We start from the raw sequence: 24609 nt of genomic DNA, 5'->3' as shown, positions 1-24609 counted from the left end.
CTGCAGAAGCACAGGTCTTCTCCCAGCTGTCCTCTAGCAGAGCTACAATCTTACAGAGACAATGAGACTCAGGCAGGGTTAGCTGCGGCACAGGTTGTCAGTGCTGTGGAATCTGCCTGGGAGACGAGTGAGTCCCTGCTCCTCCACGGTCAAATTCAGCCTGTTCTCACCCAGCAATGGGGTTCCTGGAGCTTGTTTTATGGCTGTCGCAAGTGGACCGAGCCACCTCTGGGCTCATTAAGAGTGAGGGAAGAAGACACGACCTAATGAGGGCAGTAGCATCCCACAGGCCAATGGATGGATGAAAGGAATGAGGCCAGAGTGTGCTAGCACACACCTTCAACCTCAGCATTCCAGGAAGTAGAGGTGGGTGATCTCTGTGAGTTCAAGGCCAGCCATGGCTACCTTGTAAAATCCTCTCTCTCAAAAACCTTGACAGAAGCGTGTAAGAGTGAGGAAGGTGTAGCTCTGTATGCTTCCTGGTTGTCATGATTTTTGGCTTCTTTACTCCGTAATACCCTCATCATGATGGACTGAAACCTCAGAAACCATGGGCTAAAATACTCTTCTCTTTCTGTTTTGTTTTGGTTTTCAAGACAGGGTTTCTCTGTGTAGCCCTGGCTGTCCTAGAACTCACTCTGCAGACCAGACTGGCCTCAAACTCAGAGATCCACCTGACTCTGCCTTCCCAAGCGCTGGGATTAAAGGCGAACACCTCTGTGGCGAAAATATTTTTATCAAATATTTGGTTCCTCCCAGCACTTCTGACCCCGCCCCACCACCAAAGGCTGGGTTTTGCTTTCTTTCCTTCAAATTCCTTATACAACTCCATCATTTTGGCTACCTGCCCCTTTGGCTCTGCTCTTGGTTCACGCACTCTCTTGGCCCTTGATACATGGTTCTTCTCTTGGTCTACTTGTCCTTTATAAAAGTGACTCCAGCCAGCCTGATAGTGGCAAATATGGCTCTGGCGGCTTTGCCCTTCTTCCCCATTAGATTACACTCCTAAAGCAAGCCACCAAGATCTATACTCTTATTTGGAAACATCCTCCTGAGGCTGACTACCAAGGTCCAGCTGTGGAAGCACTAAGTCTTTGGCTCACCTAATTAACATGCCTAATTAAAGCCAAACACCTCATCTTAATACGGGGTTCCCCTTTTACCTTTATAAACTGTCATTTGACTATGGGCCACGTCTGTCTCCTCTCTATCCAGAGGCGGTCCTTTGTTCCTCCGGGACAAACACCCTTCCCCCTGTCACGGTCCCCCTCGGCCAGCAAGGAGGACGAACGACACACCGGAGCTCTTCTCACTGCAGTTTTATTCAGGATCTTTTGACAATTGTAAAATCTCTCTCTCTCCGGGCAAACCTCTCCCAGCCCTTAAGAAGGCATGGGCAACCAACCCCGGATTGCCCATAGGTCCATGCATATGCAAGCAGCTGACAATCATTGCGTGATAATAGCATAAGTCAGGCCTTAGCCATAGGAGTTGATTATCACAGAGAGCACTCGCTTTCGGGATCGCGGAGGGCGGGAGCCAGCACCATCATGTGCGACTCCACGCAGCTCTCTACATTGCCATCAGGTGTGGCTTCACGCAGCTCGCTACATCCCCCCCTTTCCCCCTCTCCCTTGTTCCCTTCCCCTTCTCCCTCATCCTCTATCTCCTGTTTTTGTCTGTTATTCCCTTGGTCTTGCGGTGTGTTGTGTCACATATCAATCTCTTCACCTTCTCTCTTCTTTCCCTCTCTCTTCTTTCCCTCTCTCGCTGTTCTCTCCCACATATCTACCATAAAACCTCCTCTACCATACCTAGCAGCCATCATGTCCTCATTTTCAGCACCCTGTTCCCTGAACAGAGGAGCATATGGAAACCAGGTTCAATTTCCAGTTCTCCTCGCTACGCATTGGACTGACCAAAAATCGTATTCCTAGACTAGATGCACCTGGCTAGGGGCCAGTCACAAAGCCACACCCTGAAGAAGACCATGGGGCTTCCCTGGCACCCCAAGGAATCCCGGAATTTACGAGCCACCAAAGAAACTAGAAGTTGCAAAAGTCACAAGCCATACACTAGAGGAGCGGGAAGGGTAAGCCTTCATTCAACCTGATTTTCAGGTCTTCCTACCACATAACATGGGTCACAGCACAAAATGGCGCCGCATAGACAAATACAGACGGATTTCCGCCCCTCCACGGCAGCCAGGCCAAGACGCCAGCCTACGCGTACTTATTTGCATACACAAAGAAACGGAGGAACTTCATTGGCTAGAGCTGACGTCCATCACGCTAAACCGGCTTCCCATTAGTAGTAGCTTTCCAGTCCTACCCGCCCCACAAGCCCATTTCACGACCCCCCCTCTCTATTGGTCAGTGACCCTTCCGTCACTTGTTTAAAACCCCCCTAAGTCCCGCCTTCCCTCGCCCCGCCCCGCCGCTGGCCGACCGTTAGTCGCGTGCGCGACTTCCTCGGGGCGGGAGCGCGCGCGCGTGTTCGCCGGGCCGCACGGGCGTCTCATTCAAACGGCCCAATCAGCGGCCGCGTCGCCTGCGGGGGGGGCGCCCCCGGACTCTCTGCTCTGGCTTTGCAGCCTCTCGGTTCCGCGGTGCCCCCCTCAGCCGACGTGAGCCCTGATTGGAGGGACTGCGCCACAGACTCGGCAGGAACTTCGGCCCCGTTCGGGGGACAGCGGAGAAGAGTGCGTCGACTGCCAATCAACGTGCGCGTTGACGTCCGCGGTCGGAGCGCGCCGCGGGGGGGGCGGGGCCTGCAAGCGCCTATAAAAGTGCGATGGGCGCGCGGCCGGCTTAGTGCGGCCGGGCAGCCGTGACGTTGTGAGCGTTTTTCTAGCGGTTGTCGTAGTCAGCGAGTAGCGGAGCGGGCCTCGGGGGGCCTCGCTAGGGCCACAGCGGCCGGCAGTTGGGCCCCCCGCCCCGGCCGGCGGTCCAAGGAGTGCAGGAAGGGGGCCGGGGGGACCCGCCCCCGGACGGCCGAAGTCATGGTGAGCGACGCGGGCGGCCTGAGGGGCGGTTGGGGACTTTGGCAGAGAAGGCGGCTGCGTCCCAAGTGTTCCTTGCCAGCTTCTGAGTGCTTTGATCGCTCCCCTGGACGTCCGGAGCCAGGAATCGGCCCTTGGACCGTTCTGCCTGGTGTTGCAGGGGCCTCGGCGGGCCTCGGCGGGCCTCGGCGCTTTGGGGAGCGCTTTGGGCCCCTTGCGGCCCGCCTGTGGATGTGCTCAGGAGCAAGACATTCGCCGCCATTTCGCCCAGGGCTTTTTTGTTTTTTTTCGGGGGGCGGGGGAGCTCAAGGCTAAGTAGGTAAAAGGCACAGTCTAGGCCTCAAGCCCACCTGGAACTAACTGCTAATGGACCCATGCGCGTCTTAACGAACGGTCTTTGGGAGGTTTTGAGTACGGGAAGCCTTCTGCAAACCCTTTCTGAGACAACCTCTCATATCTATGGGCCGGCCAGCCTTGGCGCAACGGCCAGAAGCATCCCGGGTGAGGGTGTAGTTGACTGGCAAGGATTGACAGCCCGGAACCAGCAAGGTCACGATTCTGTTGTCCGAATTTTTAATCCCAGATATTTCGGGTTGCTCATCCTTCTTTTCCATCCTTGCCCAGAACTCCAACGTCGAGAATCTGCCTCCGCACATCATCCGCCTAGTGTACAAGGAGGTGACAACACTGACGGCCGACCCACCTGATGGCATTAAAGTCTTCCCCAATGAGGAGGATCTCACGGACCTGCAGGTTACCATCGAGGGCCCTGGTGAGTATGGGCACAGGCACGAAAGGGAGGGGCCGCTTTTTTTCTCTGTGGAACAGACAGGATTCAAGGCAATCTCTCAGGTGCTGGTGACACAGTGTGGGTAGGTCGGGCACAGCGTTGTGCCTGTGAGTATTCTTATCTGAGACCCCACAAATGCAATAATATGTCAAGCTCCTGGTCACTGAGCATGTAATAGAGTTCTTGCCCAGACTTGGCCTACGGCTGTCAAGTGTAACTTTCCAGTGACGTGGGGATGGGTAGAAATTAAATAGGAAATGCCCCAGCTAGTCCAGAAACCCTGCTCAGTTGTCAAAGTGTTGGACTCTGGAGGAATTACAGGGCAAAGAAGACTCAGAATTGCGAGGGACCAAGTAGTAATAACTGACTGTATTAAGTATGGGAAAATTTAGTTTTGTCATCTGAATTTCTACAAAGTCAGGATGTTTCAAGATATATGAAGTGTCTGGTCTATAGTGTTGAAGGTGTGGAGCGCATCTATCTCCCTTGGCTACTGTTAGCTAGTTTAGTAAGTGGATAGAACATCTGTGATTATCATTTTCAACCCAAGCAAGTAGGTAAATGAAAACATGTCTCATGAGGATCGGGAAAGGCCTGGGAAATGGTTTGCAAGAAAAGTTGGTGGGTTGGATCCCTTTGTCTTGAAGAGTTAGTGTGTGCCTGAGACACGTGGATATCCAGGAGTGTGGGCTGTAGTGCAGGGTATATAATATAGTCAAGGTGTAAAGGTGCCTATAGTACCTAGGAAACTTCCCCCAGCCTCAGAAGCGATTGACAGGCTATCTCCCTTAGCCAGACCCGAGGTTGAGATGTTGAAGGATGCTAGAATTATCCTAACCTAGTTCCCTTCCTCTTGCAGAGGGCACCCCCTATGCTGGAGGTTTGTTCCGTATGAAGCTCCTACTGGGCAAGGATTTCCCTGCCTCTCCACCCAAGGGCTACTTCCTGACCAAGATCTTCCACCCAAATGTGGGGGCCAATGGTGAGATCTGTGTCAATGTGCTCAAGAGGGACTGGACGGCTGAGTTGGGCATCCGACATGTGTTGCTGGTGAGTTTCAGCCTAGTGCTTTGTTAGGATTCTAAAAATCAACTGTGGAGTAGTAGGGGAAGGAGTCCAGTAAAAATCAAGTTCCCAGCTGTTGTAAAAAAAAGAATGCAAGGGTTACCTGCCATATGGCATCAGGTACTGTTCTGCTGTGTCAAGGGGTTGCACTTCACCACATTCAACAATTGGGTTTGTATGATGGGGTAGTTTCATGGAAGGAGGAGAGCAGTGTGTGGATGAGAGGCTATGATATTTATGTGCCATAATTTTCCCCAATTTGTTAGCTTGCTGGCCCAAGCTGCCCTTGGACTTGTGATCATCCTGCCATGGTTATTACATATTTTGACCCTAGGAGATATGGTTATAAAGACAAACTCCCCTAGAAGCTGAGTTTGCAAGATTGTGCTACCCAACTCAGTAGTGTGGGTGTTGTGGTGGTGATTTTTTTCCAGGGTGTTTAACAGTGACAGTGCAACAATCACCACTGTCCATAATTCAAAATCATTTTCCTGTACTAGTGGTTTTTTCTTCTTCTTTTTCTAGCTGTGGTCATTACACTGCCTGCGACATTTTCTAATGTCAGGAAATATGCTTGGTTGTCAGTACTGCTGCTGGCATGTTGCGAGTGGAGGCAGGGGACACGTTAGGCATCTGCTTTGTAGAAGGCTGCACCACAGTTCTCCCGAGTTAGTTGAGGTGAGGGAGATACCTGGTCTAGGCCAGTGCTCTAAGGTCTCTAGAGGCCACTTAAAGTAGTTCACCTGGTGCTTCCCTTGCCCCTCCCATAATAGACTTAGGAGTTTTTTATTATTATTATTTTTAATGAGCCTCTAGGGCTGATGGTAGTGAAGATAGAGAATTGGGGTTTCCTTCAGGGCATCTGGAAAGGATTAAGTTCCAAGGTAAACAACCCTAAAACCTTTACTACTAATACAATTTTTGGTTTTTTGAGATGGTTTCTCTGTGTAACTGCCCTGGCTGTCCTGTAGACCAGGCTGGCCTTGAACTCAAGGAGACCCACCTGCCTCTGCCTCCCAAATTCTGGGATTAAAGGCTTGTGCCGCTGCTACCTGGCTATACAAAATTCTTAAGTCCTGTCTGTGGTCAGTCTAGTCTCTTGGACGTAATCATTCCTATGGCTGTGAATTTGGCAATTTGGAGTTCTGGTAAAGCCACTGACTGACCACTTTAGGTTTCTGTACCCTACATAGTAAGTAGTATGTAAGATATAGGAAAACCAAATATGAGTTCTCCTAAGTGCCTTGGTCCCCTGATTACTACCTCTGAACTCAGACTCACCTGTAGAGGAAACGCCAAGGCTACATTAGCTACAAAATGGCTGGGGCTGATAATGGGCTTCTTGAAGGACAGGCCTCTGGCCACATCAGGCAGCACTTGCCAATGCTTGAAGTGTTTGTTAGTAATAGGAAAGCAGCCTTTGATGGTGACATACATAACTAAAGATGCTAATAGACTGGTTCTGGTCTCAGGGAGATGATTTGGTATTGAAAGTAAGAGCCGTTGTGTAGGCCATGAATCTGGACAAGTTCCCTGACTCTTGACCCTTTTCCCACAGACCATCAAGTGCCTGCTGATCCACCCTAACCCAGAGTCTGCACTCAACGAGGAGGCTGGCCGCCTGCTCTTGGAGAACTATGAAGAGTATGCTGCTCGGGCTCGACTGCTCACAGAGATCCATGGGGGTGCAGGTGGCTCCAGCAGTGGGAGGGCTGAGGCTACCCGGGGCTTGGGAAGTGGGGCTATAGCCTCCACTGACCCTATGACCCCAGGAGTCCTGGGAGGAGCTGAGGGTCCCATGGCCAAGAAACACGCAGGCGAGCGAGATAAGTTGGCAGCAAAGAAAAAATTGGATAAGAAGCGGGCACTAAGACGACTGTAGTGGGCTCTTCTCCTTTCTTCCTTCTGTTCTATCCCCTCCCACTCTGAATCTAAGTTATTTAAATTATGGCTGGGGTGGGGGAGGGAGTGGGGGGGCACCAGAACCTGCATTTGGTTTTCTAAATAAAAATTGGAAAAGAGTTTCTGTGCCTGAAGATGTCTAGCCCTCTGCCTATATTGTGGCATAGAGCAGCTCACATTTTTATTTTGACGCCAGTCATGCAAAGCCACCAAAGCTGTAGCCCCAAATTAAAATTGGAATCACCTTTACCCTGTGGAATGGGATTTAGATCTAAACTGGAGCAAGAATCCATCTGTTCCCTCTACAGCAGTGGTTATCAACCTTCCTAATGCTACAACCCTTGCCCAACCCTAAAATTTTTTTTACTGTTACAAATCGCAATGTAAATAGTTTTGAAGAAAAAGGTGAATTGTGACCCACTGGTTGAGAATCACTGCTCTAGACAGTCCATCTGGTCCTGAATTGGGGCAGAGTTTATTTCCTGTATCACATCCCTGGTCTGAGCTTTTTTTCTTTCTGTGTATTAATGTGAATTTTTGCTTAGCTGTCAAAAACAGGACATGCCTTAAAGACATGTTTAAGTTTACTCTCCTTAGGGTTTCACAGGCCAAAATGAAGTGCTTGCTGGCCATGCTCCTTCTCAGGAGCTTAGCTAGTTGCAGTGTTAGATTTATTTTGCTTTTGATTTTCCCTTACTGTGTAGCTCTAACTCGCCTAGAGCTTGGCTACGTAGAAAAGATTGGCTTTGACCTCATAGAGACCTGTCACGGTCCCCCTCGGCCAGCAAGGAGGACGTACGACACCCTGGAGCTCTTCTTGCTAAGCAGTTTATTCAGGACCTTTTTACAATTATCTCTCTCCCTTTCTCTCTCTCATTCACTCACTCTCTTCCTCTCTCTCTCTCTGGGCAAACCTCTCCCAGCCCTTAAGTAGGCCTAGGCTGCCAACCTCAGATTGCCAGGTGGGCACTGCTCATAGGTCCACGCATATGCAAGCAGCTGACAATCATTGCGTGATAATAGCATAAGTCAGGCCTAGTTAATATTAGAAGTTGATTATCAGAGAGCACTCGCTTTCGGGATTGCGGAGGGCGGGAGCCAGCACCATCAGGTGTGACTCCACACAGCTCTCTACATTGCCAATCAGGTGACTCCACACGGCTCTGTACAGAGACCCACCTGGCTTTTTGCCTTAGGAATGCTGGGAGTCACTTTGCCCACTTAATTGAAATTCTTGTGGTCGCACCTAGGATTCTTTTAGGAGCTGCTTCACCACATGGCCTATCAGGACTAAGGCTCTTGGCTCAGATGAGGTGGAAATTCCAGGTAGTGAGGCTGGTAAGAATGCTCAGAAATTAGAGGTTATTGCTCTTGCAGATTCACAGTCATGTACTGTGTACAGCTACAACTTCAGTTCCAGGAACTCCAGCCACCTCTTCTGATCACCACCAGCAGGCCCATATGTGGTGCACAGCACACAGGAAGACATACATAAACATCAAATCTTTTTTTGTTTGGGGTTTTTTTTTTTTTTTTTTTTTTTTTTTTCGGTTTTTTGAGACAGGGTTTCTCTGTGGTTTTGGAGCCTGTCCTGGAACTAGCTCTTGTAGACCAGGCTGGTCTCGAACTCACAGAGATCCGCCTGCCTCTGCCTCCCAAGTGCTGGGATTAAAGGCGTGCGCCACCACCGCCCGGCAACATCAAATCTTAAAAAAAAAAAACAAAAACAACTGTAATTTCAAATCTAGGGCCACTGACAGGAGTGATACTTGTCCAGAGTCTCAGGTTCTGTTGTAACCTAAGTGGAAATGTCTGGGTTTGTGCACCAGAAAGCAGTATATGCTTTCTGTTAATTTGCTTTTATATTATTTGAGCCAGCTTCATTAAAGGCTGGAAAAGGCTGAAGCAGTAGCTCAAATGTTTAGACTATGTGGTGTTCTTTCAAAAGAGTTAGGTTTCTGGTCACAACTGCCTAAAACTTCAGCTCCAGAAGATTTGACACTAAGTAAGAGCTTCAATTTTGGCGGGGGAGGGGGGGTTTCTATGGGGAGGTTGTAGAGATGGCTCAGTGGTTAAACGCACTGACTACTCTTCCAGAGGTCCTGAGTTCAGTTCCCAGCAACCACATGGAGGCTCATGATCTCTAGTGGCATCTGATGCTCTCTTCTGGCATAAAGTACATGTAGATAGAGCACTCGCATTCTTAAATAAATGATTGGGGGGGGTGGAGAGATGGCTCATGGGTAAAGGCTATGAAACCTGAAGACCTACTCGACTGAACCCACATGTTTGGAGGAGAGACCAATGTACACAGGTTGTGCTCCAACCACATGCATGCCATATTGTATACACATACTTAAAATTGTTTCAGGGGAAGGAATACATTATATTGTGGAGAGGGTAGTTAATTAATATCCAGGTCAAAACTAAGTGCTGGGTATGGTAGTCTATAAGCCTGTATTCCCAACTCTCAGGAGGATGAGGCAGGAGAATGTGAGGCCAGCCTGGATTCCATAGTAAGACCCTGTCTCCAAAAGAATGAAAAATCTGACTCTTAAGCGGGAAACTTGCTTTTTTGCCCTCTAGTTTTACTGTCTGAGGTCTTGTCTGTATTGTAAGGGAAACAGTGAAAACTAAGAGTTTCAACTTGGAAAAAGAACCTAAGTAAGCTTCCTACTGAGATCGCACGGAGTCTCCTTACCACAGTAGTGACCCTGGGGAGAAGACCACCAGAACTAAGTCTACACCCTCTAACCCTACGGAGGTGCAGGGACATCAATAACAGCACATCAAACATCTGTAGAAGAAAAACATATATACAATCTGAATTAATATAACTGATCCAAGAAATTTCAAGACTCATATTTAGTGTAAAGTGTCTACATAAGCAAAGCGGGCCTCCTGAAAGGAAACATTCAGTTTAATAAAGATAAAACTTGCTGTGATGGATAAAAATGTAATCTCTCCCAATCCATTGGAATGTCAGGCCTCCTTTCTGGGAGTACAGGTCTTACTGAGTTCTGTGAGCTAAGACAACAAATCACTGAACTTCAGGACTGTTCTCTGAAGTCAGATGGTCTTGTGAAATTCAGTCCTTAACCTAAGGCCTGTGCTAACTGGATAGTTTCAGAATTGAATTATAAGATACCAATTGATACTGAAAATCAGAAAATTGGGCATTAAGTGGAAGGGAAATCAATATATTAGGTGTCAAAATGTTGGTAATTATATGTGTGTGTGTGTGTGTAACACAGTGTGAGTCTTTGTTCAATCCTTAGTACCTGTGTGGAAGAGGTCAGTAGGAATACGTGTAAAATTAAATCCTGTGCAAGAATGAACTGAAACTGACCAGCAAAACTAGTAGTCTAGAATAATCAGTAGCTACTTTAAGCCTCTTGTAACCCAAGTTGTGAGCCTTCAACTTTTGATATTGAAAAGGTTGGCCTTGAACTTTTGATAGTCTTAGTCTTCTCAGTGCTGGAATTATAGGAGTGTGCCACAGTGACCAACTCATGGTTATGCGGGACAGGCTAGGCAGGTGCTCTACCATCTTAGCTGCACCTCCAGCTCCAGCCCAACTTGCTCATCCTATCTCTGGTGAAGGTCAAGGACCATACTGCAGCTGGGCCTATAGAAACACAGACTTGTGCTCCCAGCTACAACGGAGGCAGTTGGAGGACTTCTGGGCTACAGTGTGAGTTCTAGGCCAGCTTGAGTGACTTAATGAGGCTGTATTTTTTTTTTTTTTTTTTTTTGGTTTTTCGAGACAGGGTTTCTCTGTGGCTTTGGAGCCTGTCCTGGAACTAGCTCTGTAGACCAGGCTGGTCTCGAACTCACAGAGATCCACCTGCCTCTGCCTCCCAAGTGCTGGGATTAAAGGCGTGCGCCACCACCGCCCGGCTCATGAGGCTGTCTTTTAAAAAAGAAAAAAAGCCAGAAGCTGGCACAGTACATTAGCACAACAAGGAGCACAAGGAAGCCTGAGTTCAAACCTACCAGGGCTGGCAAGGTGGCTTAGTGGGTAAAGAAGACAAATTGTTGCCCATCTGGACAGCCTGAATATGAGTCAGTTTGACCCAGTTAATCCCAGATAACCAACTCCCACAAGTTGTTCTCTGACCTCTACATATATACAAACAATAAATGCAATAAAAGAGGTGAGTACAGAGTGTGGTGGCACACACCTCTAATCCCTCACAGATGTTGGCAGAGGCAGTTTGGTCTCTGACTTTCAGGCCAGACTGGTCTACATAGTGAGTTCCAGGACAGCCAGACATGCATAATAAAAAAAAGACTCCATCTCAAAAACTCACCACTGTTCCCTGGAGAAGAGGCCTCTAGGCTCCTTAGACCACATGACCAACAACCTTATAGTCCTATTTATTGCTCCACTTAACTTTTTATTTATTTGTTTTTTTGGTTTTTCAAGACAGGATTTCTCTGAGTAGCTTTGATGCCTGTCCTGGAACTTTAGTATTGATCCTTTGCATTGGTTTATTGATAAAAATTTAAGGTTAATTTTGTTTTCTGCTCTTGATTAAAGTATTGTGTTTGTGCAGCTCATTTAAAAATGTAATGTATAATTAAAAAATACAGGTTAAGGGGCTGGAGAGATGGCAATAAGATCTGGTGTCCTCTTCTGGACTGTAGGGACACATGCAAACAGAATGCTGTATACATTACATAGTTAATAAATAATTTTTTAAAAAAAATACAGGTTAATAAATAGTCATCTATAATAGTCAAGCTTGTAGTCATTGTAGTTAGGTTTTCTAGATGTACAAAGATATATTTCAGATGGTTAGGTATTCTTCAAACCTTTCAAAGACTTACAGAATACGGTATTTAAAATGTTTTAAGAATGTAGGACTTTTCATGACAATGAGACACATCTGCTTCTGGCAGCACCAATCAACTTCCAGGGGATGATGGATATTGAAGAGGCTCATTAAGGAGTTTGTTAGCCATTTGGGCAAAAAACTCCTCCTGCTTGAACTGCTTGATGGTATGCTGTATAAACTGGACATGCAGATCCCACAAAAAAAAAAAAAAAAAATGACTGCTAAACTGCCCCAATGTTACAGAAGAACTTTGGGTGACCAGGCAGCAAGAAGTCTCTGTCAATTCTAGAGTTTTGGAAGTTGTTTACAATGCACTTCCAGTTAATTTAGGTAATGTTGTATCCTTCTAGAGTCTTTGATGAAGTTAAAGAAAGATAGTTATAATTATAAAAGATAATTTAAATATAAAACTTTAGGCTCACAAAAATAGGATAGAGTATTTTCCTTAATTTGCCAAATGTAAATGGAGCTTTGGAGCCTGTCCTGGAACTAGCTAGTATAGAGCAGGCTGGCCTCGAACTCACAGAGATCCGCCTACCTCTGCCTCCCGAGTGCTGGGATTAAAGGTGTGCGCCACCACTGCTCAGCTCTACATACATTTTTTTTTTACTTAGAAAAACTTTTAGATTTCATTTTTATGGGTGTGGATTATTTCTGTTGCCAGAAGATGACAGTGTTGGATCCCTTGGGACTGGAGTTAACAGTTGTGAGCTGCCGCGTAGATGCTCAGAATTCAACCTAGGTCCTCTGGAAGGACAGCCAGTGCTCTTGACCAGAGGCATCTCCCCAGCCCCAGATTTATTTTTATTTTATGTATTTGTAAATGTTGTTCCTGTATTTATGCTTGTACAACACATACATTCATGATGTCGAAAAAGGTCAGATGAGACCATCAGAGCCTCTAGAACTGGAGTTATAGACTCTACACACATAGAATACTATTTTAGCTTTTGATTTTTTGAGACAAAGTTTCTCTGTAGCTTTGGAGCCTGTCCTGGAACTAGCTCTTGTAGACCAGGTTGACCTCGAACTCACAGATATCCGCCTGCCTCTGCCTCCCAAGTGCTGGGATTAAAGGCATGCGCCACCACCACCAGGCAAATACTATTTTAAAAATTAACAGGCTTAGCCGGGCGGTGGTGGCGCACGCCTTTAATCCCAGCACTCGGGAGGCAGAGGCAGGCGGATCTCTGTGAGTTCGAGACCAGCCTGGTCTACAAGAGCTAGTTCCAGGACAGGCTCCAAAACCACAGAGAAACCCTGTCTCGAAAAACCAAAAAAAAAAAAAAAAAAATTAACAGGCTTTCTGGGTTGTGGTGGCACATGCATTTACTCCCAACACTTGGGAGACAGAGGCAGGCAGATCTCTGAATTCGAGGCTAACATTAACTACAGAGTGAGTTCCAGGACAGCTAGGACTACACAAAGAAACCCTATCTAAAAATACAAAAACAAAACTAAACAAAAGCCTAAAAGTTTCAACAGGTGTGATGGTGCACACCTTTAATCCCAGCACTCAGGAAGCAGAAGCAAGAGGATCTCTGTGAATCCAAGGGACCACAAGGGCTACATAAAGAAAACTTGCCTTAAAAAATAACAAAGAAAGAAAGAGACAGATAGCTGGATAAAAGGCTAGACCTTGTAGACCAGGCTAGTGATCCTTGCTACTCGAGAGGCTAGGACAGAAAGATGCTCAAGTTCCAGGCCTGCAGGGACTATGTGATGAGACTCTGTGGCCAAAAAGAAAAAAAGAAAATAGCCATTGGCGTGTAGTTTAGTTAGGCATGCTATGCTAGTTTGCCTAGCATTCTCAAGGCCCCGGGTTCAATCCCCAACCAGCACAAGAAACATCAGTATTTATAGATAGTATCCATGGAAATAAATGACGGAGAAGGACTGGAGATGTAAAGATGATAGAGTGCCTGTTCAGTGTTAGAAAGAACCTAGGTTCAGTCCCCTACAGGCCTGTAATCCCAGCACTCAGGAAGGTAGAAGCAGTAGGATCAGAAATTCAAGATAAGAGAGCGGGACGTCCATCTTTGGGTCGCAGCAGCGTTGGTGGTGTTGATCACCCAGGAGCGAATTAAAAATGGGTGACGTTGAGAAAGGCAAGAAGAGTTTTGTTTAGAAGTGTGCCCAGTGCCACACTGTGGAAGAGGGAGGCAAGCATAAGACTGGACCAAATCTCCACGGTCTGTTTGGGAGGAAGACAGGTCAGGCAGTTGGATTCTTTTTTTTTTTTTTTTTTTTTTTTTTTTTTTTTTTTGGTTTTTCGAGACAGGGTTTCTCTGTGGCTTTGGAGCCTGTCCTGGAACTAGCTCTGTAGACCAGGCTGGTCTCGAACTCACAGAGATCCGCCTGCCTCTGCCTCCCGAGTGCTGGGATTAAAGGCGTGCGCCACCATCGCCCGGCAGGCAGTTGGATTCTTGTACACAGATGCCAACAAGAACAAAGGCATCACCTGGAGAGAGGATGCCCTGATGGAGTGTTTGGAGAATCCCAAAAAGTACATCCCTGGAACAAAAATGATCTTCACTGGAATTAAGAAGAAGGGAGAGAGGGCGAACCTAATAGCTTATCTTAAAAATGCTGCTAAGGAGTAACTCCACTGCCTTATTTATTACAAAACAAATGTCTCATGACTTTTAATGTGTATGGTAATTTAATTCATACCCAAAATTCAGATCATGAACGGCTAACAATGCTTTGTTGGACAGTCCTGATTAAGGAAAGCTGACTTGGCGCTGGGCAGTGGTGGTGCACGCCTTTAATCCCAGCACTCGGGAGACAGAGGCAGGCGGATCTCTGGGAATTCGAGGCCAGCCTGGTCTACAAGAGCTAGTTCCAGGACAGGCACCAAAGCTACAGAGAAACCCTACTGACCTGTAGAAAAGTGGATGTGATCTTTTTAAAGCAACGATTCCAGTTGTATAAACACCGTCACTGCTCTCCCTTTCTCAAGATAAGATTGGACTTAATTATTAAAGTTCAACTTTCCACAAAGATGGGCTGTCACCTCAAACCTACTAAATGGTCTTATAATTAAATTTATATAATCGGACATATGAATATGTTTAAACACTGGGGGAATTCTGTCACCATCTTAGAAACGAGAAGACTTGCCTGTGGTAAAGTTTGTACAGGCAACGGCTAAAGGTCAGGAATCAACTCTCTACTATTCTTGACTCAATGGTGTTATTTTAATTAGAATTCCCTAAGTCAAAGGATGCTGCCTTTTACCATTGAAAGGCACTTACTGTGGTCTATATATAATATACCAAATAAAGAGTATTTAGCAATGTTTTTAAAAAAAGAAATTCAAGATATAAATAAGCAAACTGTACATATCTTGGGCCAAGCAGTTGTTGGTTACGCTAGCACAAGCACTTGTCACCATGTGAGTCGTATCCCTGGGACCCATACGATGGAGAAAACTTACTCCAGTAAGTTGTTCTCTATCTTCCACACGTGTATCATGGCATTCACACAAGCAATCATATACAAATAAATAAATGTAGTATTTTTTTGGCTTTTCAAGACAGTTCAAGACAGGGTTTATCTATGCAGCCCTGCCTGTCCTGAAATTCTTTTTTTTTTTTTTTAAAGATTTATTTATTATGTACACAGTGTTCAGCCTCCATGCAGGTGCCAGAAGAGGGCACCAGATCTCATTATAGATGGTTGAGAGCCACCATGTGGTTGCTGGGAATTGAACTCAGGACCTACGGAAGAGCAATCCGTGCTCTTAACCTCTGAGCCGTCTCTCCAGCCCCTGTCCTGAAATTCTGTAGACTAAAACTAAAGTCCTCAAAATAAACAAATAGCTTGCTTCTGCCTCCTAAGTGCTGGCATTAAAGGCTGCACCACAACCACCCAACATGTGCAATAATTTTTTCTTTTTTCTTTTCTTTTCTTTTTTTTTTTTTTTGGTTTTTCGAGACAGGGTTTCTCTGTGGTTTTGGAGCCTGTCCTGGAACTAGCTCTTGTAGACCAGGCTGGTCTCGAACTCACAGAGATCCGCCTGCCTCTGCCTCCCAAGTGCTGGGATTAAAGGCGTGCGCCACCACCGCCCGGCTTTTTTTTTTTGTTTGTTTGTTTTTTCAAGACAGGGTTTCTCTGTAGATTTGGAGCCTGCCCTAGAACTCTGTAGACCAGGCAGGCCTTGATCTCCATTTTGCACAGACATACATGTAAAACACACATACATATACATGAAACAAATAAGATTATAAATAAAAACAATCCACAAAAGAACACAAGGAAACTGTTCCCATTTAACTCATGGTACTCTTTATAGATAGACCCCATTGTGACTATTGGAGTAGTCACATTCCTCTTTCTTTTCCTTTGGTTGAATGGGTTTGCTGGTTTATTTTTTTAAATGTTGTTTGTTTGTTTATTCATTCATTTTATTATGTATGGGTTGTTCTACCTGTATACCAGAAGATGGTACCAGATCTCATTATGAATGGTTGTAGGGGGCTGGAGAGATGGCTCAGTGGTTAAGAGCATTGCCTGATCTTCCAAAGGTCTTGAGTTCAATTCCCAGCAACCACATGGTGGCCCACAACTATCTGTAATGAGGTCTGGTACCCTCTTCTGGATAACTGTATAAATAATAAATAAATAGATATTTAAAAAAAAAAAGAATGGTTATGAGCCACCATGTGGTTGCTGGGAATTGAACTCAGGACCTCTGAAAGAGCAACCAGTGCTCTTAACCTCTGAGCCACCTCTCCAGCCCTCTACATACTTACATACTTTTTTCTTTTTTTGAGACAGCGTTTTGCTGTAGCTATCAAGCCTGTCCTGGAACTAGCTCTTGTAGACCAGGCTGGCCTCAAACTCACAGGGATCCGTCTACCTCTGCCTCCCGAGTGCTGGGATTAAAGGTGTGCGCCACCACCGCCTGGCCCCTCTACATACTTCTTATGTTTAAAGTTTTTTTCCAATATCCAGATTAAGTCAAACAAAAGAAAGAAAAGAAAAATGAAAAGCAACAAGCATTATACATGCCATCTGCTGTTTCTACCAGCTTTAGATGCCCCCAAACTGATGTGGGATTCCCCTCTGTATGCTATGAATACCATTGATTAATAAAGAAACTGTCTTAGGCCTGTGATAGGGTAGAGTAGAGCTAGGTGGCGAAAACTAAACTGACTGCTGGAAGAAAGGAGGCAGAGTCAGGGAGAAGCCATGGAGCCACCGCAGGAAACAGATGCCAGAACTTTACCCGGTAAGCCACGGCCTTGTGGCGATACACAGATTAATGGAGATGGGTTAATTTAAGATATGAGTTAGCCAGAAATATACTTAAGCTATTGGCCAAACAGTATTGCAAATAATATGGTTTCTGTGGCATTATTTCAGGGTTGAGCAGCCAGAAACAAACAAGCGGCCTCCTACAACACAAAACAAAGGTGGAAACACCACATGAATACGACCCACTCAAAAATGCAAAAACTTGGGGCTGGAGAGATGGCTCAGTGGTTAAGAGCACTGTTCTTCCAAAGGTCCTGAGTTCAGTTCCCGGCAACCACATGGTGGCTCACAACCATCTGTAAAGAGGTCTGGTGCCCTCTTCTGGCCTGCAGACATGCATGCAGACAGAATATCGTATACATAATTAATAAATAAATATTTAAAAAATGCAAAAACTTCTGGGCGGTGGTGGCACACACCTTTAATCCCAGCACTCAGGATGGCCCCCCTTTCCAGCTGCACCCATCCCTCCCTCCAAGAGGAATGGCTCTCTGCACCAGATCCCAGTCCTGATGCAGGAGGCAGAGACAGGTGGATCTCTGTGAGTTGGAGACCAGCCTCATATACAGAATGAGTTCCAGGACAGGCTCTAAAGCTACACAGAGAAAACTTATCTTGAAAAAAACAAAAACAAAAGGCAAAAACTAAACTGCTAAGATGGTTCAGTTGGTAAAGCACTTAATGCCAAGACCTAAGGCCTTGAATTTGATGCCCCAAACCCACCTTCTTCTCCTGGAAAGAAGCTGCCACATGTTTGCTGTACCCACAAATTGTATCACACACAATAAATACTTTAAGTTTTGTTTCTTTTTTATTTTGAGGGTTTTTTTTTTTGTTTTTTTTTTTTTGGTTTTTCAAGACAGGGTTTCTCTGTGGTTTTGGAGCCTGTCCTGGAACTCACTCTATAAACCAGGTTGGCCTCAAACTCACAGAGATCTGCCTGTCTCTGCCTCTGCCCCCAAGTGCTGGGATTAAAGGCCTGTGCACTCCCACCACCCCGCCTTTATAACAGTTTGGGGTACACAGAAAAATTGTGAAAGTTGTTGAGTAGCTCATGCCTGAGCCTAAACTGGTCTGAGGCCCAACTAAAAAAAGTAACACCTTTAATCCCAGCACTCGGGAGGCAGAGGCAGGTGGATCTCTGTGAGTTTGAGACCAGCCTGGTACAGAGCGAGTTCCAGAACTGGCTTCATACCTAAGAAACCCTGTCTTGAAAAAAAAAAAAAGTGTATCTATAGACAGCACCTCTATAGTTGTGTTGAACTAGATGCCCAAACATCAGGGAAGAGTTGCTCCAGACACCACTCACATAACCACAAATTGATGCAAAAGCAAGAGGATTTTTATTCTGTCATGACAGGGTCCTTCAGGTTCAGGATATGAAGGACATCCACAGCTGTTACAGCCCATCTTTTAAAGCAAAAAGCCACAGAGACGGGGGGGGGGGACCTGTAAGTTGTTTTCCAACTTATTGGATTGGCTTATTCAAAAAGGCTATTACCAATAATTAGCTGGAGAGTGATTGCCAGATCAGATGAGGTAAAGGGAAACTTTTGAAGGTCACTTTGCCCCTTCCCAGGGACTAAGTCAAAACATCAGTAACTGAGTCAACACCTAAGGGTTATCATGCCCCTATTCAGGGAGATGGAAAGTTGCCAACATCTCAGTACGTGCATACATAGCTGTTATGTTCTTGGTTCCCAGGGGAGGTGGGGAAGTACTGAGAGTCATCAGAAATGGCTTTAGATTTTTCTTAAAGTTTTATATTTTCTTAGGGTTGAGGGGGCTTACAAATGCATTTAGAGTCTTTCAGTTGGATGTTTGTATTTAAGACAAGGGTGGGTGTACGGTACACAACATTAGCTCCACTGACCTGGTCATTCAGATGCTGTTCCTGCCAAAGAAAGACTTGTATAATCTCTGGCCCTTGGCCAACTTAAGATAACTGAGGCCTTGGAATGTCTTCTGTAAACGCCTCTGTCTGTCTGATTAATGAGCATAATCACTGCACCACTTTGACTTCTGGCTGGGGGAGAAGACTCCCTTGTGTGGGTTTTCTCTGCCTACTGATTGGCTCCCAATCTGAAACTCCAAGGCCTGGCACGCTGATGTGTTATATATACACAGATGCTGGGAATTGTTTTGTGTGTGGTCCCAGTGGGGGTCTGTGGTGAGTAGTTAAAACTGTTGGGAACGCTGGTGAAATGGACCTGGCCTCTGTGCTTATTCAGTGACAAGTATTTACTTGTTACACAGCAAGAACTATAATAGATCCTGGATGCTGTGCAGAAGTTGCAATGCTGGCTCTCGTGTTTTATGTATTTGTGTGGGTTTGTATATGTGAACAGAGGTGCCCATGAAGCCCAATGGCAATGGTTCTTCCTGGAGATGAAGCTATACAGGCAGCTGTTGGCAGTCAACTGTGGAGCATTCTGGGAATGGAAATGGGTCTTTTACTCAGGCATCCCTCCAAGTGCTCATGAGTACCCTCATGTGTGCAGGCTGATTCTGAACAAACTGTAGATCAGCAAGGAGGTACGGGTGAGCCTATTCACTAATTCAGGCTACACAACCCACCTCAACACCTGAAGACTTACAGCTGAGGGCTGAGCCCTGCCCCGCCATTCGGCCATGTAAGGAAACACAGGTAGGGATGCCGTGTGGTTGTCCTACAGGACATTATGCACAATTGAAAAACTGCATTTTCTTTTTTTATGGTGCGTAGCCGTGTTCCTAACACTGAGGCAGACAGCATGAAGACCTGAGTTCAGATCCCCAGTACCCACATTAAAAAGCCAGTAAAAGCTGGGTGTGGTGGCACATGCCTCTGATCCCAGGAGACTGGAGGATCTCTAAATTCAAGGCTAGTCTAGAGTGAGTTCCAAGACAGCCAAGACTACAGAGAAACTGACTCATTAAAATAAAATAAAAAATTAAGCCAGGTGGTGGTGTTGCCTTATGCCTTTAATCCAGCACTAGAACTAGTTCTAGGACAGCCAGGCCTACATGAGATGCCATGTCTCAAAAAACAAAACAAGCTGGATGGTGGTGCCACACGCTTTTAATCCCAGCACTTGGGAGCCAGAGGTGGGCAGATTTCCATGAGTTCAGGGTCAATCCACTCTACAGCCAAAGAGGGCTCCATAAAGAAACCCTGTCTCAAAAGCCAAAAAATTAAATTAAAAACCTAGTCATGGGCCAACAAGATGGCTTAACAAATAGCAGCTTGCCTTGCAAGCCTAGGAACCGGAGTTTGATCCCCAGAATCCACCTAAAGGTGTTAGGATAAAACTACTAAATTGTCTTCTTACTTCATGTGCTGTAGCGTGCACTCATGGACAAACTGTAACCCCCAGCACTGAGGCAGGCAGAGACAAGAATTAGGGGCTTGCTATCTTTCAGAATTAACTCCAGGTTCAATGTAGTCCTATTTTAAAAGAAATATAGGATACAGCCGGGCAGTGAGGGTGCACACCTTTAATCCCAGCACTCAGAAAACAGAGGCAGGTAAATCCCTGTGAGTTCGAGGCTAGGCTGGTCTATAAGAGATGGTTCCAGGACAGTTAGGATTGTTATACAGGAAAACCGTTTCTAAAAACAACGAAACAAACAACAAAAAACTAAATTAAGACATAGGACTTCTCTGTACCAACCACAGTCTTTACAAAGAGGGCAAATTTCATGTTTATACCCCATTAAGTCACGAGGAGCAGCTATCTTATAAACATCAATTGTGAGCTGTGCAGTGGTGGCAGATGCTTTTAATCCCAGCACTTGGGAGGTAGAGGCAAGTGGATCGCTGTGAGTTTGAAAACAGCCTGATCTACAGCATTCCAGGACAGATAGGACTGTTTCACAGAGAAACACTATCTCAAAAATCCAAAACCATCAATTGTGGTAGAGTGGTGGTGGGGGCAGGCCTTTAATCCCAGCACTTACGAGGCAGAGGCCAGCAGATCTCTGTAAATTCAAGGCCAGCTTGGTCTACTGAGTGAATTCCTGGATAGATAGCCAGGACTGTTTCAGAGAAACGCTGTCTCGGGGGAGGGGCAAACAGACTGACTTCAGTTGCTACAGAATGAGCTCTAGATAGTCCAACCCTGTCTGGAAAAAAAAATTTGAGTTTGATGCCGGCCTGGCCTACAGAGCAAGTTCAAGAACAGCCAAGAGAATTCTCAAAAACATACTACCTTTCCCATGGATAAGTCATCTGAATGGCCCTGCTGGCCTCTTTGCAGTGGGATAAAAGAACCCCATACTTACCAACAGTCTGACTTGTAGCTTAAGGACTGAGGTACTAAATTCACTAAGGCAAACTGAGGCAGGCCTCCCTATTAGTGGGAAATAAGGGGAACCATGAGTTAACTTCAAAAGATCCCACAGGACCTGGATTAAGTAGGACTGGGGATGAACTAGATGAGACCAGCGTCAGCAATTCTCCCATTGCACTGGGAAAAGACTAGAACAGAAGCTCAATCAGTCCCAGAAGTCAAAGCACAGACAATTGCATAGCAGGGACAGCACATAAGTAGTTCTTCCATGTGAGCCTCAAGCTCTCCATGTGAACATTGGATTCACAGCAGTTAGATGAGAAACGGCCACTCAAGTGCCTTGGCGCGCTGTACTTGCTCAGTTTATTTTTCAAACAGGGTCCATATAACCCTGGTTGTCTGCAGAGATGCCATAGGGACCACGCTGGTCTTAAATATCCATCTGCTTCTGCCCCCGACCCAAACCAGTCCTGGGGTTAAAGAAATGTGCTTTTTTATTTCCTTAGATAGGATGGCATTAATATCGATTCTCCTGCCTCAGCCTGCCAGAATGCTGAGATTACACATATAAATGACATGTATTTGGTAAACACATTGTCCATCTTTTCCTGAGTCAGCAATGCTCACTCAAAACTTGATACTGGGGGGCTGGAGAGATGGCTCAGAGGTTAAGAGCACTGACTGCTCTTCCAGAGGTCCTGAGTTCAATTCCCAGCAACCACATGGTGGCTCACAGCCATCTATAATGAGATCTGGTGCCCTCTTCTGGCATATAAGCATACATGGGAAGGAATGTTGTATACTTAATAAATCTTTAAAAAAAAATAAAAAATAAAAACTTGATACAGCAGCAGGACGCCCAGCTGACAGCTAGAATGCCAACGCGGTAGAGGCTATCACCATCTCACAGGTCAGATGGACGGAACACACCGACGGAAGTTTATAGGCCCCACACTCAGCCTTTCCATTAGCCCACTTCATTCTGACAACACATGTCAACTAAAGAGCAGGGGAGTGTGGGTTAGACAGTCTCAGGACACCAGACACTTCTGCATCATTTGCCCTGACTCTCCTCCCTCAGGGAATGAACTGGACTTCTCTACAGCCTCCAGCCCAGTCCAGTAACGCTTCGCTCCTGCTGGTGTTCAGACGGCCCTGCGAACACCCTTTAACCTGGAATTCTTTCAGGCAGAAGACAATCTCTTTTAAACACAGAGGAAACATTTAGACCTGAAGTCAGAGAGAGCCATCACCCAACGCTCTATTCCCCATGTGTCTAGCTAGCCCTTTTGATGAACAGCTCAATAAGTCACAAAATGGAAGCCCAATGGAGACGGTTGAAAAAAAGTCAGTAGACTCTTTATTGCTTCTGAGGTGTAGGGCTCAGGAGCTCTTGGTGGGACGGGTCCGTTTCCTCTTCACCACCACAGGCTTCTGGCTTCGTAGGATGGCACTGGCCCTGCGGATGGCCGCCTGAGGACGGGATAGAAAACTTAGCTCATTAACTCAAAGACAAAGCCCCCAACCCCCACTCACTGCTGCCTGCTTCCAAGGGCTGGGGAAATCAAGATAATTTTTTTTAAAGTATTTATCATGTATGCAGATTCTGCCTGCGTACCAGAAGAGGGCATCAGATCTCATTACAGATGGTTATAAGCTACCATGTGGTTGCTGGGAATTGAACTCAGGACCTCTGGAAGAGCAGTCAGTGCTCTTAACCTCTGAGCCATCTCTCCAGCCCCAAAATCAAGATTCTTCAGGCTAGTTCCCGCTAAGCATAGTCAAGTAGCCAGCCAGGCCTACATCCAGTCCCTCCAGCAGGCACAGTATCAGCTACCTTCCTGCCCTAAGGATTTCATCACTCGCCGGGCGGTGGTGGCGCACGCCTTTAATCCCAGCACTTGGGAGGCAAAGGCAGGCGGATCTCTGGGAGTTCGAGGCCAGCCTGGTCTACAAGAGCTAGTTCCGGGCCGGGACAGGCACCAAAGCTACAGAGAAACCCTATCTCGAAAAACAAAAACAAAAAAAAAAATTTCATCACTCACCATGCGCAGATCAGGGCGGTACTTGTTCTTTCGGATCATGTGCCTGATGCTGCTCAGGGTGGCCCGTGCATTCTTGTTGATGGTGGTCCTTACATAAGAAGTAGCTGGTTTGCGCTGACCTGATATGGAGAGCACAGGAGTCAGTCCGTCTGTGTATCTCCCAGATAGGAACACAGAACCTCCTCACCCTTACCCAAATGACTGCCCATTCAGAACACTCACTAGGGGACCACACAGGTCAGTCTTAACTCTTTAAACATCGGACACAGCAGGGATATAGTAGCACAAGCTACTAATCCAGCACTCAGGAGGCAGGTCGAGCTCCTTGAGTTCGAAGCCAGCCTACAGAGTTCCAGGACAGCGAGGTCTAGAGCGCTGTTCTTAAAAGCCACACTATTCTACGTAGAGCTAGTTCCCTCTGTGAAGCACTTTAATTTCTCCACTTCTGACTTACACGGCTGCCAAGGCAGGAGATTCCCCAGGCAACACTAGGGATACTCTGGGCCCTGGAAAAGAGACCTCCTGTCTGCAAAGGCTCACCGGATCTGCGTTTCATGACCACCACGACCCCTTTGCCGTCGGCCGCGGGCTCCACTCCCACTGTCTTGCGGTGAATCAGCCCGTTGTAGCGGAAGGAGTTGCGGGCTTTCAGATTATTGGGTTCCTGGAGATACAGGAGATAAATTCTGGCCGGGAGACACGCGAAGGGCCCACAACCAAGGACCCCAGAATGCCTCTCCCACACCGGCCCCACTTACGGTGCTGTACGTCTGCTTATTCCTCTTGATCAGGAAACTGGAGCAGTTCCGAACGACCATCCATTGCAGATGCGCAGACATGGCGGCGTCTACGGGGAAACGGGGCACGTGAAAGATGTGAAGCAAAGAAGCAAGCTAGGCTATGTCGCCTAGATAACCGGGAGCGCCGGGAAACAACCACGATGAAGAGCTCCTTCAGGCCGGAACGGGCGACCAAAGGAGGCAAGCCGAACTAAGGCGGCTGAGACTGAAAGGTGGGGGGGAAGGGAAACTAAGGCTCCACTTCCGGCGGCGATGAGTGCCGCTAATAGCACTTGACACAAGAAGAGAAAATAGGCTGGAGACCGAGGCGGTGGGCGCGAGATGGCGGCCACGAGGGACGGAGACGACTCACTCTCACCTCCTCTCCTATGGCGGACGGAGACGGAAAGAGGAGCGCTAGGGGCGGGTCGACGCCTTTAAAGTGGTAACGCATTTCCGCTTCCTCCCCGGCGCTCCTGAAGCCGGCCATCCAGCTTCCTCCGGTTCTTGGGTTCCACCTTCCAATCGCTTTGGTTGTCGCCTTCGCGTATCGCTCGGAAACCTTCGGAAATCTTCGGCTGGAGATCCGGAGGCTTTCTCGCGGTGGAACATTGCCCCGCCGTGGGCGGTTGGGAAGTTTTCGGGAGTCAGTG

At 46.7% G+C, this 24609-nt stretch overlaps 2 protein-coding genes and 1 pseudogene across 2 annotated transcripts; 2 read left to right on the top strand and 1 right to left on the bottom strand.

The window, feature by feature from the left end:
* Positions 1 to 2606: 2606 nt before the first annotated feature.
* Positions 2607 to 6806, top strand: Ube2s (ubiquitin conjugating enzyme E2 S). The gene is made up of 4 exons (XM_057762101.1): positions 2607 to 3004; positions 3626 to 3773; positions 4651 to 4841; positions 6415 to 6806. The coding sequence occupies exons 1-4, from the start codon at positions 3002 to 3004 to the stop codon at positions 6736 to 6738; spliced, it is 666 nt and encodes a 221-aa protein (XP_057618084.1). The 5' UTR covers positions 2607 to 3001; the 3' UTR covers positions 6739 to 6806.
* Positions 6807 to 13688: 6882 nt separating this feature from the next.
* On the top strand, positions 13689 to 14202 carry LOC130869477 (cytochrome c-like; annotated as a pseudogene).
* An 8262-nt stretch (positions 14203 to 22464) lies between these two features.
* Rpl28 (ribosomal protein L28) lies at positions 22465 to 24414 on the bottom strand. The gene is made up of 5 exons (XM_057761957.1): positions 24336 to 24414; positions 23936 to 24024; positions 23718 to 23841; positions 23178 to 23296; positions 22465 to 22605 (listed from the first exon to the last, which is right to left on the bottom strand). Exons 2-5 carry the CDS (start codon positions 24014 to 24016, stop codon positions 22516 to 22518), a joined length of 414 nt encoding a protein of 137 aa, XP_057617940.1. The 5' UTR covers positions 24017 to 24024; positions 24336 to 24414; the 3' UTR covers positions 22465 to 22515.
* Between the last annotated feature and the right edge of the window lie 195 nt (positions 24415 to 24609).

The sequence above is a fragment of the Chionomys nivalis genome, chromosome 2 (genome assembly GCF_950005125.1).
Source record: "Chionomys nivalis chromosome 2, mChiNiv1.1, whole genome shotgun sequence".
NCBI classification, from domain to species: Eukaryota; Metazoa; Chordata; class Mammalia; order Rodentia; family Cricetidae; genus Chionomys; species Chionomys nivalis.
This window is presented reverse-complemented; position numbering and strand designations above follow the sequence as displayed.

Excerpts from the sequence above, each read along its gene's own strand:
- Ube2s (XM_057762101.1), top strand. Across the intron at positions 3,774-4,650 it reads GGTTACCATCGAGGGCCCTG|AGGGCACCCCCTATGCTGGA; the intron begins GTGAGTATGGGC and ends TTCCTCTTGCAG. Across the intron at positions 4,842-6,414 it reads GCATCCGACATGTGTTGCTG|ACCATCAAGTGCCTGCTGAT; the intron begins GTGAGTTTCAGC and ends CTTTTCCCACAG.
- Rpl28 (XM_057761957.1), bottom strand. The coding sequence starts at position 24,016 with ATGTCTGCGCATCTGCAATGGATGGTCGTTCGGAACTGCTCCAGTTTC. Across the intron at positions 23,297-23,717 it reads GGTCATGAAACGCAGATCCG|GTCAGCGCAAACCAGCTACT; the intron begins GTGAGCCTTTGC and ends TCTCCATATCAG. Across the intron at positions 22,606-23,177 it reads ACCGCCCTGATCTGCGCATG|GCGGCCATCCGCAGGGCCAG; the intron begins GTGAGTGATGAA and ends TCCCGTCCTCAG.